This window comes from Cydia fagiglandana, chromosome 24 (genome assembly GCF_963556715.1).
Source record: "Cydia fagiglandana chromosome 24, ilCydFagi1.1, whole genome shotgun sequence".
Taxonomy (NCBI): Eukaryota; Metazoa; Arthropoda; class Insecta; order Lepidoptera; family Tortricidae; genus Cydia; species Cydia fagiglandana.
The window spans coordinates 8,903,554-8,924,938 of record NC_085955.1 but is presented as its reverse complement, the minus strand read 5'-3'; the positions used below and the strand labels follow the sequence as shown (position 1 = coordinate 8,924,938).

Here is a 21,385-nt window from a genome sequence, read left to right as displayed (position 1 = left end):
AACTTATCTCGGCCTGAAGGTCCCAAATATTCATTATACCTACATCAACGTCAGTATCTAAAGGACCGACTAAAGTATTTTAATATTTATTTACGAGTTTAAACATGAACAATAGAACTCTTTGTTTCGTGAACATAAAGAATGCTAATAAATTCTTTACATTTTTCTTTTCTTAAAAGGTTTCTAATTTTGAAGGTTGAGATGTATTTAGGGCTAAAAGAGTTTATGAAAGTCCCCATCACGGATTAATGAACGACCGGTCTCGACAAGCGACGTTTGACGTATCGTGTTGATCTCCCGTTGATGTGGGAAAAATCATAAGTTCTCGAATACGTACAATGTCAAAATTTGACATTAAAAATCCACAGTTAGGGTGACAAGCAAACCAAACCGAAGCACCCTTAGTTTAGAGTGGAGTTTTGGTTGTACCAAATGATATTATCCACCGTTGATGGAATCAACACTCAGTATGCGATAAAATCAACTGTTGATTTGACGTGGATGCGAAATCTGACAGTTGTGCATGTTGAATTTGGCCCCTGGGGTGGTATTCGACAAGCGACGTTTGACGTATCGTGTTGATCTCCCGTTGATGTGGGAAAAATCATAAGTTCTCGAATACGTACAATGTCAAAATTTTACATTAACAATCCACAGTTAGGGTGACAAGCAAACCAAACCGAACCACCCTTAGTTTAGAGTTGAGTTTTGGATGGTTTTGGTTGTACCAAATGATATTATCCACCGTTGATGGAATCAACACTCAGTATGCAATAAAATCAACTGTTGATTTGACATGGATGCGAAATCTGACAGTTGTACGTGTCGAATTTGGCCCCTGGTCAAGTGGGTAGTGACCCCGCCTGCGAAGCCGATGGTCCTGGGTTCGAATCCCATTAAGGGCATTTATTTGTGTGATAAACACTGATATTTGTTCCTGAGTCATGGGTGTTTTCTATGTACATACGTATTTATTATCTCTTATCTATATAAGTATGTATAGTCGCCTAGCACCCATAGTACAAGCTTTGCTTAGTTTGGGGCTAGGTTGATCTGTGTAAGATGTCCCCAATATTTAATTATTTGTTTTAATAATGGTGTGGACATTTGGGAGGGGTGCGTGGAGCCGGACACGGCCCTTTTGACACTTAAATGAGGATGTAGACGCTGCTGGGTTCCAGAACAAAAGTAGCTCGGAAAGCGGCCAAGCTAAAGTGGGAACTGGGCAGTGGGCTGGTCATGTCTGTCGAATGCCGAGTGAGCTGTGGGCCAAGGTCGCCACAGAGTGGCAGCCCAGCTCAAAACGAGGATTTGGCAGACCACGTCGGCGATGGCGAGATGAGTTTTATACGTCATAATTTCATAGAAGTTTGACGTATAAAATAACACTTGCACCGCGTGGGCTATCATAATCGCTGCAGACTTTTCTTGGTCTAACTATATCTCATTGTGGCATATATCCCATATCCCAACACATAGCCCACTATTTAGTCCATCGCTTTTACCCAATACCTAGCCTAGTTTATGCCTAGTCCGGCCCCAATTTCACATCGGTGACAGGTGCGACGAATTGTAAAATCACTATTGCTGACGTCACAGGCATCCATGGGCTACGATTACCACTTACCATCGGGCGGGCCGTGTTCGTGTTTGCCACCATCTTTGTATTATTTAAAAAAACTTTATTATATCGGAAAAAAACAGATATTTCTCCTGCGAAGTTTCTGACAATTGTCAAAGATTTAGAAAAATTGTAGGTAATTCTTGACAGGTAATGAGTTATATGTCGGAATTTCGTGACAATTGTAGTGTTTCTTGTGACAATTGTCATAAACTTAGCAAGAGAAATATCTGTTTTTGTCCGATATCATAAAGTTTTTTTTAATAATACAATGATGGTGGCAAACAGGAATACGGCCCGCCCGATGGTAAGCGGTAACCGTAGTTCATGGATGCCTGTGACGTCAGCAACAGTGATTTTACAATTCGTCGCACCTGTCACGTTGGTGAAACAGGGGCCTGTTTCCCCTCTGGTTGTTTACAGGTGGCCTACCGCGAAACGCGAAAATCGAAATTTCGTTATCTGCCTCTCTATCGATCGAATAAGCAATACCTAGTCATAGAGAAGCAGAAACAGAACTTTCGATTGCGACCTAGTGATGCATGATGATTCAATGATTTGTTTACTGTATGTGCTAGTAGCACAGAATAAATAATAGTACTACGTACAGAAGACTCTCTCTCTAACAAAACGCGTCTGTTACGATCAGCAATTCAGCACAGATATGGTCGCTAGGTGGCGACAGCGCCACGCGCGGCTTATGGCTTTCCCCAAAATTGGGGTGGAACGGATGTACTTTTAGCTACCTGTAGCAAAGCGACTATACTAAATATATATAGTTCGTTTTTTTATCATTAGAAATAAGGTAAACAATCTCGGTGTGTCTTTTAATTGAAAAACACATTTTAAAAATAAGTTACGACAAATATGTAACAATTATGAATCTAATACGATCATTTATATTCTTCTGCTTTCATAAGTTTTTGATTTTTAAAAAGCGTTTTTCAATTAAAAGACATGTCAAGATCGCTTACCTTCTTGCAAGTTCTTTTTAATGCTAAAAAAACGAACTATAGTAGTACCTCCTACGCAGAGCTTTGCCTAATATTCCCCATGTCTCCGGTTTTTCCGCGATATTTATAGCAGCCTATTACCCATGAATACCGGTTTTAGCACAACACTACGCGGGAAATGAGCTGTCAGCGCCACGCTCCGCGATTGGCTTTCAAAACTCCCATCGAGTGTTCTCGTCTCTGATTGGTTAACGATTTTGACAGATTCCATTTAGTTTTTGAATTTTACTAACGGTACACTCGAGAAAGTTGTCTTCAGAATATGCTAGGATATACTGGCAAAAGTTTAAAAATACGTTTTTTTACTGATACTAAGGAGAAAAATAAATGACTTACATTACAATTATTACCTATATGTATATAATAAATGTTACACGACGAAGGCTGCAAAAATATCTGACACGATCTTATTTGTAGAGCCATAAATCGTGTCACATATTTTTGTGGCCTTCGAATAATAACATATTATTGCAGGTGACTGTACTGATGCTCGACGCGGTCCCAGTAAATGTCATCTTCAAACTTAAATCATTGTCAATAGAGGTGACAGCAAAGTGTCATCTATTGGGCACCGGGCATTAGCATGTCGAGCACTACCACCACCTTATAGGCCCCGTGCATGAACTATAGGGAGCATAGGAGCCGTCAGATTTTTAGCGCGAGGCGTACCTAAATGTGTCGTTTATGCTTCCGATGTAGCCCACAATATGGCAGAACCTACTATGCACAAGGAAACGTACCGACGATAATAATAGATGGTAGCACTTGCTTTGGCAATGTACACGTGCACATATGCTTCCGATTCAGGCCACAAGATGGCAGACCCTCCAACCCGCACGGTCCCTACAGTTCGTTTTTTTTAGCATTAGAAAAAAGGTAAACAATCTTGAAGTGTCTTCTAATTGAAAAACACGTTTTAAAAATAAGTCACGGCAAATATGTAACAATTATGAATCTAATACAATCATTTATATCTTCTGCTTTCATAAGTTAAGTTAAGTTTCATAAGTTTTTGATTTTTAAAAAGCGTTTTTTAATTAATAGACATGTCAAGATCGCTTGTCTTCTTGCGAGTTCTTTCTAATGCTAAAAAAACGAACTATATATAAAATACTAGACAATGGATAATATTTTGTATCATCCTTTGTCCCCGAATACAAGCGAGAGACCCGCATAGCGTAAATCTTGATTAAGGTCACACATTGTTTAATGTAGGAAATTATAGATCGGAATCTAGGTCACAAAGGTCTAAAATGCATTTTGCATTTTACGCGTAAGTTTCTGAACTTTTATAATGCTACCTGCTACTTGTTATTGTGACAAAAAAGTCTTAATTTAATTTAATTTGTTTTTGTTTTGTAAACAACTCAAAATTTGAATTTGATTACTTTGCCTCACATTTGAATAAAATGCAATTTTGCTATCAGTTTTTGAAGTGCAAAGTGAGCCTTTACGAGCTGGTGTGGTTGGTGAAAAGAACATTGTTAACCGCTTTCCTTGTTACAGTGTTAGCTAGGATATCTAAATAGCTATTAGAAACGTGCCAGCCTCGCCGCGACTCAGATTAGAAAGGCCATTAAAGTTAGTCTGCCTAGGTCACACATTGTGAGCTGGCTTCCAGGGCTTCTATGCACTTCACTTAGGTATTCATGTTAAATAAAATAAATACATATTAGAGGACATCATACACAGATCAAGCTAGCCCCAAACTAAGCAAAGCTTGTACTATTTATGGGTGCTACTTGGCGACGATATACATACTTATATAGATAAATACATATTTATATGTATATACAGGGCGTCCCACGGCTATGCCACATGGAGGGAAAGTACCCTAAATATTGTAGATGGAACATTTTACTGAAAGAAGACATTATTTTAATTTAAAAAACAATTTAAACTGCATACATATATTTTTAAATAATTACATGGTTGAACCGGGAATCGAACCCGCCACACGAGAAAAAAAATCATCTGTAGCTTTATCATACCGATCGAAAGGCTTGATCATAAGGATTATTTTTTGCTAAAGAACATAGTGTCAGAAACAAAAGGAAGACCATGAATTTTAACATTTGATGTGAAATTTAGCGAAATAATCAAAAGAGTGCGGCTTTGTATTCAACAGAATGAGACTACATTTAGAGCATTTGATAAATTAAATTGATTGATTTTGAATTAAAAATGTTAAAATTCATGGGCTTCCTTTTATTTCCGACACTATGTTATTTAGCAAAAAATAATCCTTATGATCAAGCCTTTCGATCGGTATGATAAAGCTACAGAATGATTTTTTTTTCTCGTGTGGCGGGTTCGATTCCCGGTTCAACCATGTAATTATTTAAAAATCTATGAATGCAGTTTAAATTGTTTTTTAAATTAAAATAATGTCTTCTTTCAGTAAAATGTTCCATCTACAATATTTAGGGTACTTTCCCTCCATGTGGCATAGCCGTGGGACGCCCTGTATATGTATACATCTTGGGGCTCAAAGATTAAGTTTGGCGGTTCAAAGGGGCAACGCCGCCAGCATTCTAGGGTCCATTCCAGAAGCGGGCAGCTTAGGAGAGATATTTTATATTTAGTTTTTGTTGTTAGTTTTAGGTTTTGTGTTAGTATTATTTTAACATTGTTGTATATATATAGAGGCTTGTTATAAATAAATAATTCTCTGTATACATGTTGAGCAGTTCTATTCGCATTCTAGTGCTTATTTTAGACATTTTGTTTTCACCACACTAGCTCGTAATAGTTATTTAAGATACTAGTGCGGATAAGAGGAAATCGAAACGAGTGGCGATAAATTAAAACACGACCAAAGGGAGCTAGTGTTTTAAATCGACACGAGTTGTGAATTACGTATTCGCACGTGTATCGTATAACGTTTTACAGTACATATGGCTCGATAAACTTTTGACATACGCACGAAAAGTGCTATTTTACGCACTCGTGCGGGAAAATAGGACCATATGTACTGTAATAGTACATTTCGATGCTAGTGCGGAAGGTATGTCATTACTTCACGAGTACCGAGATATCTTGCCACGAGCCGCAGGCGAGTGGCAAGACTCGGGACGAGTGAAGAATGACATTTCCGCACGTGTATCGAACGACGTTTTTTAATACAGTTGCGAAAAAATAAGAAAAACATTGTTAATCGTACACTAAACAAAAGTGGTAACAGTGACAGCTCGGTTAGACGTCGTCTTTAAGTATATTATATCTATGGGCGTTTGGCAGCTATTCCGTTCCATTCAGTCAACTTATTAAGAACGGAATTTTCAATATTGAATATTAAAAAATAAACGTGTTATAATGATGAAGAGGTAAGTAATTAAATATGAAATATGTAATATTTTTCGTATTTTTACATTAACGGTAGGTTTTTATGCTGATTACGACGTTTAAAGGAAACTAATATTAACACTCATCAATAAGTAGTCGTGAATTGGAACAAGTATAAATTTAAAAAAATTGGAAAAGTAAAAAGCACTAGTTCGAGATAACCAACTTTCCGCACGCTAAACAGCTACGTAAAGAGGCACTTTTTGAGCAACTGTATTAAAAAAACTCTTTCTCTACTCTTATGTTTTTTTTGCCAAAAACTTATCTTTAAAGGAAATAAAACTTATCTTATCTTATGTCCCACAGTCCCAATCATCCCGGAGTTCCTGTACGACATCAGACACCCCGAGGCGCCCCTGTCCATGTCTCTGGACGCCACCGCAGCCCCCACACCGTACTGCCCCTGTCTCAACACCAGCCTCGCCGTCAGCAATGCCACGCAAGGTACTATCTTATCTTATGTTCCTGTACATCAGACACCCCGAGGCGCCCCTGTCCATGTCTCTGGACGCCACCGCAGCCCCCACGCCCTACTGCCTCTGTCTCAACACCAGCCTCGCCGTCAGCAATGCCACGCAAGGTACTATCTTGTCTTATGTTCCTGTACATCAGACACCCCGAGGCGCCCCTGTCCATGTCTCTGGACGCCACCGCAGCCCCCACGCCCTCCTGCCCCTGCCTGAATACCAGCCTCGCTGTCAGCAATGCAATATAGTTTGTGAAAGAACTGTCTCATTTCAATCATAGACAGAGAGAATCATACTCTTTGTACTAGTGTACCAGTACTAGCATCCAAAAGAAAAGGATGAGTAAGTATTAGTTTTCCTGGTTCTTACTTACAAATTGGTTTGAGTTTTTATGGTATCGTCTTGGGTCATTCGTTTTTCGTCAAGTTCTTAAAAAAGTCCTATTCTGCTTTCGTCACTCATTCTACATTCGTCACAATCGTCGGTGGCTTTCAATGTAGAATGAGTGGCGAAAGCAGAATAAGGACTAATTTAAGAACTTGACGAAAAACGAATGGGACGACCCAAGACGATACCGTTTTTATATGTTTTACCCCCTAAATACCTCTACGATGTATGCAAAAAAAAAAAATATGCCAAAAATGCTTTACATCATTTTGGAAAAGCGCTGATGCTCTTCAAACTGCTGGATCGATGTCTATCAAACATGGCTAAGAACTCGCAAGGACACTCGCTTTCACGTAAAAAAAACCGCATCGAAATCGGTACATCCGTTGGAGAGCTATGATGCCACAGAGACAGACATACATACAGACATTGGCGTCAAACATATAACAGTACGCCAATCTTTTTGCGTCGGGGGATTCTGTGTTAAAAAGTCAAATTAGGTTATCCTTTTTTTTAAGAAAAAATCTTTTATACGTGGGCCATACAGAAAGTTTCTGGGTTCTGATATAAGTATGAGACGACTTATTTTTTCTAAGTGGCCAGTCCAGGAATTTTCAGTATGCCCTAAGTATACAGTTGATTCTCGTATCTGCTCCTATTTTCATACAAACATTAAGTTTTATTTATTATAGTAGGAAATACATGTAAACAAAAAACAAATTATAATCTAAAATTAAAAACTACATAAAGCTACAACAAGCTCCTATTTTTATTGATTATCCATCTGACATGTGCAATCTCTTCCAGTCAACATCACCGCTCAGAAAGAGGCCCGCCACCAGGAGCTGGTCCACGAGACGGTCGAGGTTGGGGTCATGTTTGCCAGCAAGGCCATCGTACAGCTACTCACCAACCCCTTCGTGGGACCTCTGACGCACAAGTGAGTACCACTGCCAATGACGCATATGTGCGTCATAGAATAATCACCGTGAAAGAACTTACTAACCCCTTCGTGGGACCTCTGACGCACAAGTGAGTACCAATGCCAATGACGCATATGTGCGTCATAGAATAATCACCGTGAAACTACTCACTAACCACTTCGTGGGACCTCTGACGCACAAGTGAGTACCAATGCCAATGACGCATATGTGCGTCGTAGAATAATCACCGTGAAACTACTCACCAACCCCTTCGTGGGACCTCTGACGCACAAGTGAGTACCAATGCCAATGACGCATATGTGCGTCATAGAATAATCACTGTGAAAGAACTTACATAACCGATTATAAAATCACTGACGCATAATTGAGTCCCCCTGTAGAAGTATTGCCAATGAGACATATGTGCGTCATAGAATAATCACCGTGAAAGTACTAACGAAACCGACTGTAGACTCTCTTGAGTTCCAATTTGTAATGCCAATAACGCATATGTATGTGCGTCAAGCAATAATCACCGTGAAACTACTCACTAACCCCTTCATCGTAGGACCTCTGACGCACAAGTGAGTCCCGATGTAGGTATAGTCTGTATCTATAGGTATTTAAATAAAAGTAAACAAACAATTTGTACATTTTCGGGTAGTTATAACATTTTATTGGTTAACCAACCAAATACAAAACCGCCTGGATCTGTCACTGAACGACCTGTCTTTAACCTACATTATTTGATCATTTTCGTGTAATGTTTTCATCGACCCTCAACTGGCTTAAGGAGCCATTTGTGGTTAGATTCTGTTTATACCTAAAGATACAGAGTATACACGTGTGCTCCTATCCTATGTCACAGAATAAATAATAGTACTAGGTACAGAAGACTCACTCTCTAACAAAACGCGTCTGTCACGATCAGCACAGATATGGCCGCTAGGTGGCAACAGCGCCACGCGCGGCTTATGGCTAGCCACCAAAATTGGTGTGGAACGGATGTACTTTTAGCTACCTGTAGCAAAGCGAGCCACGCCTGTCTATGTTTATCGTTTGGTATTATTTTCAGAATCGGCTACAGCATCCCAATGTTTACCGGCTTCATACTCATGTTCCTGTCCACACTAAGTAAGTACCTAAATTAAACAATAGAGTATTTGACTGTATTTACATCTCTTATTTTTATTCTTATTTATATAATAGTAGATTGTTAACCAAGAGATGAAAGGCACTCATTTCTGCCGAGGTAGTTTGGCGCTCGAACGCAGTGAGCCTCAGGGGGCTTTGTTCGCTGTCATAATTCTTTGAATGTATTATTTTGTGTTAATAAATAAATGAAAAAAAAAATTGTCCGAGGCTGAAATGATGCCTTTCACCCGAGTTAAACACTCTACCTACTTTTCATTTCGAATACGAGAAAAGTAAAATGTATGTGTTTTTTTTTAAACATGTCTAAGTATACATTTGTATAGTATTTTTGAGGGTACTTTTGTTATGAGGGTATGAATTAACAATTTAGGCAAAAGTATCGTTACTTATGGAATAGGGAGTCAAATGTCAGAATGGGAATTGTATAACAAACCAATTTATACCCAAATTTCAATTGCTTATCGTAGAAAAAATTTAAAATCGTACTTGGAACCTAAAATGCTCTAGTGCAGAAACGTATTATTTTCTGCGCACCGTTTAGAACAACAATGACCCTCTTTCAGAGCATGAGAAATGACAAATAATTTATTTTACACCATCATCATCATTGGCCACATCATCTGTTGTAGATGTTTGTTGCGGCGCTTGTGTGTTTATGGGGTCCCGCATCGCCGTATGCGCCGTTGATGGCTATGAAGTCCTATAGCAGCACGGCATTTCTTGCCACATCGATCGCACACAAAACGCGAGTCCGCAGGAGGTGGTACAGCACGACGAAGACTTTTACGCACGACCGCTTAAGGTTCTCTGCATGCATGAAATAAAGCACCAGAAGATTAATTAGAGACACAAAGCGTTTCGTTGTCGAAGCGATAGCGACACCTTTGCTAGGCTGGCTGGTCTTGTATACAAGTCACAGAATAAGGCCCCCCCCCCACATCTGGCGTCTTTCGAGCGTCGGCGTCTACAATTCTATGGCCGACGTCGACGCAACGTCGACGCAGCGTCGACGCAAATGCGCAGCGACGTCATTTTCCATAGCGCTGGACCGACGCCGACAGACGCCGACGCTCGAAAGACGCCAGATGTGGGGGGGCCCTAAAGATACTTAACTCACGTTATACCGGGCCGTGTCCGTGCCGGAGCTTCCAGCGCTTCGTTTTCTATGGAAAGCATCACGTGATCGCCTGTCATGTCATAGAAAAGTAAGCTCCGGCCCGGACACGGCCCGATCTAGTTAACGTGGAATCCTTAAATCTACTTGTCCTTTTCCAGTATTCGCCTTCGGTCGCTCGTATAGCGTCCTCTTTATCGCACGCGCGCTGCAAGGCATCGGTTCGTCCTGCTCCTCCGTGTCTGGAATGGGCATGCTGGCTGAACGGTATCCTGACGACAAGGTACAATCTTGATACTAATAAAAAAAAAACAAAAATACCAACAATATATTTGTACTAATAGCAACAATATATTATGCAAATATATATTATGTATATTGTATATTTATCCGTGTATTAGGTTTTGTTGTAATAGTTATATAAGTAGTATGTAATATGTGTGTTTGTGTTTAATAGTCTCCATATTTCACTCCGTGCACTACCTGTTGACTTTTGTTTGAGTTATACATTTCCTGCTACCCAAAGGTTGTCTGGAAGAGATCGCTTTTTAGCGATAAGACCGCCTGTTGTTACCGGGTTCTATTGTTCCACTAAAATTTCTTTGTAATTTTACATGTATGTAAGATGTATGATTATTGGTGCAATAAAGAATATTTACTTACTTACTTACTTACTCTTAACTGTCCATAGGTGGACCTTATGCCTTTTGTAATAAGGTTTACGACCTGTCAGTTAACAGTGTGGGCGATGGTAGGTACTCAAAGAGCCCATCAACGTGCACACTAGCGCCACTGCTAATTAATCGTGATTATTTAAATTTAACCACATTTGGCTACGGAACCCTAAAAACCGGGCAAGTGCGAGTCGGACTCGCGCGCGAAGGGTTCCGAACCATAAAGCAAAAAAAAAACGGAAAACAATGAAAAAGAAAACGGTCACCCATCCAAGTACTGACCACGCCCGACGTTGCTTAACTTTGGTCAATAATCACGTTTGTTGTATGGGAGCCCCACTTAAATCTTTATTTTATTCTGTTTTTAGTATTTGTTGTTATAGCGGCAACAGAAATACATCATCTGTGAAAATTTCAACTGTCTAGCTATCACGGTTCGTGAGATACAGCCTGGTGACAGACAGACGGACAGACGGACGGACGGACGGACGGACGGACGGACGGACGGACGGACGGACGGACGGACGGACAGCGAAGTCTTACTAATAGGGTCCCGTTTTACCCTTTGGGTTCGGAACCCTAAAAAAGGGGCCGCTACGTACTGTATTTTTTATTTAAGTACCTTTTGAATACATCAACCTAGTTTTTATGTTGCTGGATTAATGAATTTTGACAACCCTAAATAGCCGAAAGGGATAGTCCGATATTTTAGAAAGGGACAGCATGATTCGACCCTGAACCGCTGTCACACTTCGGTTTGTAGGAAGTTTCCTTTCTGTACGGCAGTACTATTATTTATTCTGTGCTGAAATATAGATTTTCATTCATTCGTCATTCATTCATTATTGGTCAACAGGAACGAGGCAACGCTATGGGCATAGCCCTCGGAGGTCTGGCCCTGGGCGTGCTAATCGGACCCCCGTTCGGCGGTCTCATGTACGAGTTCGTGGGAAAGACCGCTCCCTTCCTCATGCTGTCCGCTCTGGCACTGGGAGATGGATGTAAGTACGAATGAGACAGAATGATCCTCCAAGTTCTCTAGTCTGATCGGACCCCCGTTCGGCGGTCTCATGTACGAGTTCGTGGGAAAGACCGCTCCCTTCCTCATGCTGTCCGCTCTGGCACTCGGAGATGGATGTACGAATGAGACAGAAGGATCCTCCAAGTTTTGTAGTCTGATCGGACCCCCGTTCGGCGGTCTCATGTACGAGTTCGTGGGAAAGACCGCTCCCTTCCTCATGCTGTCCGCTCTGGCACTCGGAGATGGATGTACGAATGAGACAGAAGGATCCTCCAAGTTTTGTAGTCTGATCGGACCCCCGTTCGGCGGTCTCATGTACGAGTTCGTGGGAAAGATCGCTCCCATCCTCATGCTGTCCGCTCTGGCACTGGGAGATGGATGTGAGTACGAATGAGACAGAATGATCGTCCAAGTTTTCTAGTCTGATCGGATCCCCGTTCGGCGGTCTCATGTACGAGTTCGTGGGAAAGACCGCTCCCTTCCTCATGCTATCCGCTCTGGCACTGGGAGATGGATGTAAGTACGAATGAGACAGAATGATCCTCCAAGTTTTCTAGTCTGATCGGACCCCCGTTCGGCGGTCTCATGTACGAGTTCGTGGGAAAGACCGCCCCCTTCCTCATGCTGTCCGCTCTGGCACTGGGAGATGGATGTAAGTGCGAATGAGACAGAATGATCCTCCAAGTTTTCGCTCCTTTTCTTTGTAGAAAACGCTAATCGAGGCTTACATAATTACTGAGAGCCCCGAGTTGACTCTCTGTCGCACTTGTAAAATCGTACGTAAGTGTGACAAGGAGGCAACACGTCGAATGTGGTTCGCGGTAAGACTAATTTATACGTTTCGATTAATTTAATTTAACCAACGATTACCGTTTAAGGGGCCCACTGATTAACAATCCGCCGGACGATATCGGCCTATCAGTTGTTTGGAAATGTCAAAATTTTGTTCTAACTGACAGGCCGATACCGTCCGGCGGACTGTTAATCAGTGGGCCCCTTTAGGCTAGACCACAGACAAAACATCCTCCAGACTGTGCATAGTCGCGCTACCCCCTCTGCCACACATACGGTAATTTTACTCCATGTTCGAGTCGAAAGTGGCTTTGTGTGACGTCCGTGTCTTTGAACGGACCAATCACAGCACGGGACTTCGCTCACCTCGTCCCGCGCACCCCCGCATTTTTGGCATCATCGGTTGCATGAAATAATTGCTCTAAACTAGAGGATCTAGAGGATTCCTAGTCTATAGGCTAGACCCCAGAGGTTCTTTCGAGGATGTTTGTTACTTGTATAATTTTGTTGACAGTGCTGCAACTAATGATTCTGCAACCGGGCGTAGTCCGACAGGAGAGCGACCCGCCATCTTTGAAGGAGCTGATTATGGACCCCTACATCATCGTTGCTGCCGGTATGTTTCCTTTACTTACTGTCCATCTTCCAGAATTTTCCAGATTTCTTCCCCGTGTATGTGTCGGCGGCCGATCGTAAGATCAGGCAGATCGTAATGTTCCTGTGTAATGTTTTGACGATAGTCACATTAAACCAATATATAGGCAGGATAGGTTCGTTAGGTTGCTTCAGATGCCCGAAGTGCAAACTGCCCAGAAATAGGAGCCCCCCGGGGTTCCGTCGACTCAGGGAACGAGTCAAAGATTTTCACGTTTCACGATATGCCTGATCTTACGATCGGCCGCCGATATATCGTCGGCCTAAGTCACAAACCTCGTAACTCCATTTGAAGGAAATTAGTAATTGCTACCTTGGACAACAATACTTATAGTCGCAAACCTCGTAACTCCCTCGGAGGAGTTACGAGGTTTGTCTTCTCATCAAAACTCACGGAGGAAATAGTCGAGTACGTTTGTATGGAGAAATGACCACTCCTGCTGGTTCTTAATAGCCGAGGAATCTGACGAGCAAAATTTAACAGAAATATAGTTTCCGAGTAATACGATACTTACGATACCATACGATATTTTATTTTATTTTTATTTAATACAAGATATAAACGCGTCACGGCCATATCTTCCGTCGAAAGTTTCACGCGGAATTCTTCTAATTTCCTGGTTTAACGCCTTTTGACAGGAGCCATAACCTTCGCGAATGTGGGGATCGCCATGTTGGAACCTAGTCTGCCAATCTGGATGGTGGACACCATGCAAGCCAGCCGCTGGCAACAGGGAGTGGCGTTCCTGCCCGCTAGCATCTGCTATCTCATTGGTAAGTAGAGAGAGAGAGAGAGAGACACCATGCAAGCCAAGCGCTGGCAGCAGGGAGTGGCGTTCCTGCCCGCTAGCATCTGCTATCTCATTGGTAAGCTGTGGCAGACGCTATTCAACCCACCAAGCACCTCCAACCAACGTTCCAAAGTGTTAATCCAACCAACCTTCCGATCCAAAGTGTCAATCCAACCAACCTTCCAAGCAAAAGTGTCAATCCAACCAATCTTCCGATCCAAAGTGTCAATCCAACCAACCTTCCAATCCAAAGTGTCAATCCAACCAACCTTCGACAACCAATCTCTCTCAACAAACAACAAACAATCTTTCGATCCAACGAATATTTCTGCTTTTTCGACCAATTATCATACCACGAAATTTAGCTATCCATACATAACCAGGCGTGGCTCACTCCGCGATTTCGTCGCTTTACTACAGGTTGCTACAATTAGGTACATCAGTTTCACACCAATTTTGGTGGCTAGCCATAAACCGCGCGTGGTGCCGCCACCTAGCCATATCTGTCCTGATCGTAACAGACGCGTTTTGTTAGAGAGTGAGTCTTCTGTACCTAGTACTATTATTTATTCTGTGACACTCTGTGTAACGATGTGAAATAAAATTGGCCCCGGGTTTACGAGTAAATCCTGGTAAGGGCATTTATTTGTGTGATGAGCATAGATTTGTTCCTGAGTCATGGGTATTTTCTGTGTTTAAGTACTTACGTATTATATTTATATATTACATATATCGTTGTCTAAGTACCCACAAGACGAGCCTTAAAAAGGTGTATTCAGATTAGTAAATTTTTCGCCAATCTAATTCAATTGCTCGATCGAATCAGGACGTGCGGACGCAAATGCCAATTTGGCTCGCCGAATTCAACCACCGATAATAACCGATATTTCCGATAAAATGAGGTGCGGACACAAGAATACCAATTTGTGACGCCAGTATTTTAATTTAGAGGGCTCTAATATAACCATAAATCTAAAATTGGAGATTGACGCCAATTTCATTTCTGATCAAATCCACGGTATCGTCTTGGGTCGTCACATTCGTTTTTCGTCACGTTCTTAAATTAGTCCTATTTTGCTTTCGTCACTCATTCTACATTCGTTCCAATCGTCGGTGGCTTTCAATGTAGAATGAGTGACGAAAGCAGAATAGGACTAATGAACTTGACGAAAAACGAATGGGACGACCCAAGACGATACCAAATCCACCGATTTGATCAGTCCCGTCTGGATACCACTTTATTGAGCTTACTGAGGGACTTGGTCAATTTGTGTGATAATGTCGTACATATAATATTTATTAATAATGTGTGCAGGGACGAATCTGTTCGGCCCGCTCGGACACAAGATGGGCCGCTGGCTAGCCGCCTGCTCCGGGCTCATCATCATCGGCGTCTGTCTTATACTGGTGAGATAAGTGTTTCTTATGGTAAAAACCGGTCTGGTGCGAGTCGGACTCGCGTTCCAAGGGTTCCGTACATTACTACATTTTTAACAATGTATTTTTTATATGTGAAACGTGAGTGAACTGCCTTTGAAAAACCCGTAGGTGTCGGATCAAAAACTAAGTAATTAGTCCGACTCGCGCTTGACTACATATTTCTAATAGATTTTCCTGTCATCTATAAGTAAAGACCTATTTTATCTTAAATAACTTCGAACCTATGTATTTTTAAATTTAAAAAAAAAACATGTCGATAACGTCTTATAAATCGATGAACATCAACCGGTAGCATGCACGGAAAAGTGTCACGTTGTGGACAGACCTCCATGGTAACGTTGTGGACAAATCTCTATGGTAACGTTACGTAATGTAATGTGTTCTTATGACGTTATCACGCAAAATTATCTTAAACTGACTTTGCAGACAACCATATTGTTTTTGTAAGAGATTAATAGGTTATTTTTTTAATCCTAAAATCCCAAAGTTTTTAACTTTTTACTCTTTAACCCCCCAGATCCCAATGGCCCGCAAGCTCGAGCACCTGATCATCCCCAACGCCGGTCTCGGCTTCGCCATCGGCATGGTGGACTCCAGTATGATGCCCGAGCTTGGCTTTCTAGTGGACATCAGGCACGCCGCGGTCTACGGCTCCGTGTACGCTATAGGGGACACTGCCTTCTGCCTGGGCTATGCCGTGGGTGAGTCATCTTGTACAGCGGAGCTGGGCTTTCTAGTGGACATCAGGCACGCTGCGGTCTAACTCCGTGTACGCTATAGGGGACACGGCCTTCTGCCTGGGCTTTGCCGTGGGTGAGTCATCTTGTACAGCGGAGCTGGGCTTTCTAGTGGACGCCAGGCACGCCGCGGTCTACGGCTCCGTGTACGCTATAGGGGACACGGCCTTCTGCCTGGGCTATGCCGTGGGTGAGTCATCTTGTACAGCGGAGCTGGGCTTTCTAGTGGACATCAGGCACGCCGCGGTCTAGGGCTCCGTGTACGCTATAGGGGACACGGCCTTCTGCCTGGGCTATGCCGTGGGTGAGTCATCTTGTACAGCGGAGCTGGGCTTTCTATTGGACATCAGGCACGCTCCGTGTACGCTATAGGGGACACGGCCTTCTGCCTGGGCTATGCCGTGGGTGAGTCATCTTGTACAGCGGAGCTGGGCTTTCTATTGGACATCAGGCACGCTCCGTGTACGCTATAGGGGACACGGCCTTCTGCCTGGACTATGCCGTGGGTGAGTCATCTTGTACAGCGGAGCTGGGCTTTCTAGTGGACATCAGGCACGCCGCGGTCTACGGGTCCGTGTACGCTATAGGGGACACGGCCTTCTGCCTGGGCTATGCCGTGGGTGAGTCATCTTGTACAGCGGAGCTGGGCTTTCTAGTGGACATCAGGCACGCCGCGGTCTACGGCTCCGTGTACGCTATAGGGGACACGGCCTTCTGCCTGGGCTATGCCGTGGGTGAGTCACTATGTTCATAGAATAATATAAGAAAAGAGAATAGATAGTATAGAGGGCTATTGCCAAAGTAAATTTCGTAGTCACGGTACATTTACTGCCATCTATCGACACACGATTAAAACTTAAAATAAAATTGAAAATGTATAAATTAATCAAAATATGTTTACGGATAAATGATTTTTAATTTTTGTTGTTCCATACTGACTCATGCTCTTTCACTGATATGTGTTGAAATTGTTAAATATCAAACGGCGTTGTCAACGCCATCTAGCCGCGAATAGGCCAAAGGTATGGCGCCATCTATTCGAGAATGACTTATTCTTGATTTCCGAGGCACGTTTTTTTCTTAGACTTTATTTATCTTATACGGAGTTATATATGTGTCGCTTAACATCAAACTCGGGTAAATCCATTCGACCCTCTCAGCAAATATCTACCCTATTACCTTTTCATAATACCAAAATCGCATGATCTGACATATGGATTTACCCGAGTTTGATGTTAAGCGACTCATATATCTCTGATAATTATAAGTAAAAAAAAAAAGAGTGGTAACTTCATACATCAGTTTTCGTACCAAAACGCGCGTTATTGCGTATTCGACATCTAACGTCAAGTAGTGGAACTATTAGTACCGCTACTTGACACCATATGTCACAAGTGTAGCTACTGACGAAAAATGTACTACTAAAACAATTTACAACTAATATTATAAGCAGAAAATAGACTTCCAGTTAATCGGGTTATAATATTAGCTGAAAATATACTTTATGATACGAGTAATAGGTAGGTCCTATGACACGAGGATTTTTCTGAGCCAGGGCCATACGGCGAGGAACCGTTCTTAGCCGTCCCGTGGAACGGACGTTTAAGGCCTGTGGACACCGGCTGCGTGTGCGTGACGTGCACGTGCGCGTGCGGCGTTGTAGTATACAGATCCTTATGAGAGATGGCACACCGCTTGCGTGACGTGTGCGTGTGCGGGTCCAACATTTTAGCGCACGCACACGCGCACGTCACGCACACGCAAGCCGGTGTGGCTCGGCCTTTATACCCTCAACGTGCGTAAATAGGCGCTTATGTTTAATTGAATCATTTGTAAAGATTCCTACAAAATATGCTTATACCTCCATCAGGCCCCGCGTTCTCCGGAACCCTGGTGAACAGCATCGGCTTCGAGTGGATGCTGGTCATCATAGCCGTGCTCAACTTCGCCTACGCGCCGTGCTTGCTGCTTCTACGCTCGCCTCCAGCAAGAGACGAGAAGCAGGTTGGTACAACATACACAACAACACTGCACAATATACACAACAACAAATTGGCTGGTCATCATCGCCGTGCTCAACTTCGTCTACGCGCCGTGCTTGCTTCTTCTACGTTCGCCTCCAGCAAGAGACGAGAAGCAAGTTGGTACAACATACACAACACTGCACAATATACACAACAATAAATTGGCTGGTCATCATCCCCGTGCTCAACTTCGCCTACGCGCCGTGCTTGCTGCTTCTACGCTCGCCTCCAGCAAGAGACGAGAAGCAGGTTGGTACAACATACACAACACTACACAATATACACAACAACACATTGGCTGGTCATCATCGTCCTCAACTTCGCCTATCCGCCTTGCTTGCTCCTTCTACGCTCGCCTCCAGCAAGAGACGAGAAGCAGGTTGGTACAGACAACACACAACAACACTACACAATACAGTCACATACAATCATACATACATACATACAACAAATACATACATATAGTACATTTAAATCGTGATCAGTGATATGTTTTTCTAACTCCTAAAACAACGAGCAATTTAATGCCCCCACTCTTACTAAAATCAGATTTTTTTGATTATTATTTTTGTCATTTATTTTACTTTTATAAGAGCGATGTGTCATTGATGATGTCAATGAGGTTTGTTTATTCTATGTGCTAGTGATGCCATCTACGCAGAACTTTGCCTAATATTCCCTATTGTGTGAACTTTTATAACTTAGTTTCGTTATTATATTGAATACTTTTTTCAGAGCCTGATAATAAGCGACAAGTCATCGGTACGCTACGTCAGCTACCAGAACGAGGAAGAAGAATAAATGTCTATTTTGCCACCATCTTAACCGCCCGCCATCTTGAAAAAAAAAAACAAAAAACAACCGATTTGATAACCTCCTTCTTTGAGATTTGGAAGTCGGTTAACAATGATTTCTTGATTTTAAACTGAGACCAAAAGGTTTCAACTGTGTAGGTTAAAATTTTAAAGTTTATTTTAAATTTTAAAGTGGATAAATGTGCCAAAATGTTTTTATTTTAAGGGGTTTGCTTAGTAGCTTTAGAGGCGTCTAAGGAGTGTTATGCCAATGTAAAAAAAGTGTGAATGATACCAAATATATGGCCTATTTATTGCCCAAAGAAGTAGCTATATATTTCTTCTATCATATATTTCAACTATGGGGTCATCCATTAATTACGTCACACGTTTAGGGGGAGGGAGGGGGTCAAGAAAATGTGACATATTGTGACATGGGGGAGGGGGAGACACAAACTTTGTAACGTCACTTTAACTTCATCAGTAACCGAAAATTTATTTAAATTAGTTCGCTGTACATTTAAATAACAAGTTTTTAAAACGAAAATAGTTTTTAATCGTTTAATTTTCTTTCCTAAGAGGTTTTGGGTTATAAAATTACTAATATTTATATCGTCAAAAATATTTTGATAAAATATTAATAATACTTAGGTTATTTACTTAATTCGATTTGGCGATTTCGTAGAAAAAATGTGACGTCACACTAGGGGGGGGAGGGGTTTGCCAAATGTGACCAAGTGTGACAAGGGGGGGGGGGGTCAAAAAACCTAGAAATTGGTGTGACGTAATTAATGGATGACCCCTATTCTATCTCCATAGTTTCGACCAATTTTCTGATTCTAACGTGTTTATCAATGTAAATAAATACCTATTGGTATATATTTCTATATACTAATATATATAGCCTTTTAGTCAGGGTGTCTGTATTAGAATACTATATGCCAAACATATCTGTGGAAATATATTGTATGTCTACACTAATAGTAGTGAATAAAGAGAATAATTCGCGTCTGTATATTAAATTTATTAAAAAGGGTGGCTTACGTATTTTAAGTCGAAAATTGCTTGACATGTTTCCATGTCTGCGTCGCTCCGCCAATGCATGCACTCGTTGATGCTACTCGGTATGGAGCGAAACATGTCGAGCAATTTTCAACTTAAAATATGAGAGTGATCTAGTTTAATATATTTAATATGTCGGTGTCTCGCGGAAGTCGTGTCTGTATTTCTATATCTTTATTTATTTTTATATCCACAGATTACTTGGGTGTTCATTTATTTAAATATATATTATGCTATTTAATGTCACATAAAGATAAATGTATGGTTTTGCATGTGTGACTCGGACAATATGTTTCTTGTTATTCTAAATATATATAATTACGTTAATTAACATTATATTTAATCATAATATATAACATTATGTATGCGTTTTATGGACAATAAAATTTATTGTAGCATAGTATATTTTATTGGAAATAAATATATATGAAATAAATAAACGAACTGTAACCCTTCATAATAAAGGTACCTAAGTGTTTTTGCCATTAATTGGTAATATCGGTACCTACACTATATTTGGTATATAAATATAACTGATATAAATTTTCAGTAAAATAATACTATGACATATTGACAATATTTCTACATGCGTATATACGTATATGCGTGTATGTGTATATGCGTATGCTTATGCGTATGCGTTTTTGTAGACAATAATAAATTTACATTAGAGTCAGACCGTAAAAAGTCTGCAGCGATTTTGATAGCCCACGCAGTGCACGTGTCGTTTTAAACGTCAAACTTCTATGAAACTATGACGTATAAATAACACTTACGCTGCGTGGGCTATCAAATCCGCTGCAGACTTTTATTGGTGCGACTATATTTACTTTTTGTAATAAAACGACAATAAAGTATTTAGTTCGGCACACGTGTTAAAAGAAGCACTTTTTATATTTTCTTTACAAATATTTTGAAAAATATTCGGGTGACGGACCAAAGACAAGTAGAATTTAATTTTGAGTGATATTTTTTGAGCTTACATAAGATATTTGTAAATAAAATGGCAATAAAAGCTTTCATTCTATCACTATATAATAATAATAAATGCATTATCATCATCACTCAATAATTTACAACAGCTCTCATCACATGTTGCCTTGGTTTTATTACGTAACTGCTTCTCCATGCCCCGCCTGATTTATACACTCCGAACAGCGCCCTCGTGGCTCTTCCCAGAGCATATCCGCAACTTTGACCAAACTTTGCGAAATGGTCTGGAAATCATTCTCAACGTCAGCTTGAATGATTCCCAGTGGTCTCAATCGTCGCTGCCCATCCGATATGGTGGTCTCGGGATTCGTCGAGCACACGATGTCGGACTAGTGGCATTCATAGCCTCTGCTCACGCTTCCATGGAACTTGTCACTC

At 41.4% G+C, this 21,385-nt stretch overlaps 1 protein-coding gene across 1 annotated transcript in view; it reads left to right on the top strand.

The window, feature by feature from the left end:
* LOC134676443 (synaptic vesicular amine transporter) overlaps positions 1-19,332 on the top strand; it is a 42,583-nt gene extending 23,251 nt beyond the window's left edge. The window contains exons 3-13 of the mRNA XM_063534840.1: positions 6,286-6,423; positions 7,641-7,773; positions 8,832-8,890; positions 10,187-10,308; positions 11,556-11,700; positions 13,027-13,128; positions 13,806-13,940; positions 15,273-15,364; positions 15,915-16,098; positions 18,005-18,138; positions 18,894-19,332. Coding sequence (XP_063390910.1) covers positions 6,286-6,423; positions 7,641-7,773; positions 8,832-8,890; positions 10,187-10,308; positions 11,556-11,700; positions 13,027-13,128; positions 13,806-13,940; positions 15,273-15,364; positions 15,915-16,098; positions 18,005-18,138; positions 18,894-18,959 — 1,310 coding nt within the window. The 3' untranslated portion in view covers positions 18,960-19,332. The remainder of the gene's footprint in view (positions 1-6,285; positions 6,424-7,640; positions 7,774-8,831; positions 8,891-10,186; positions 10,309-11,555; positions 11,701-13,026; positions 13,129-13,805; positions 13,941-15,272; positions 15,365-15,914; positions 16,099-18,004; positions 18,139-18,893) is intronic.
* The last annotated feature ends 2,053 nt before the right edge of the window (positions 19,333-21,385 follow it).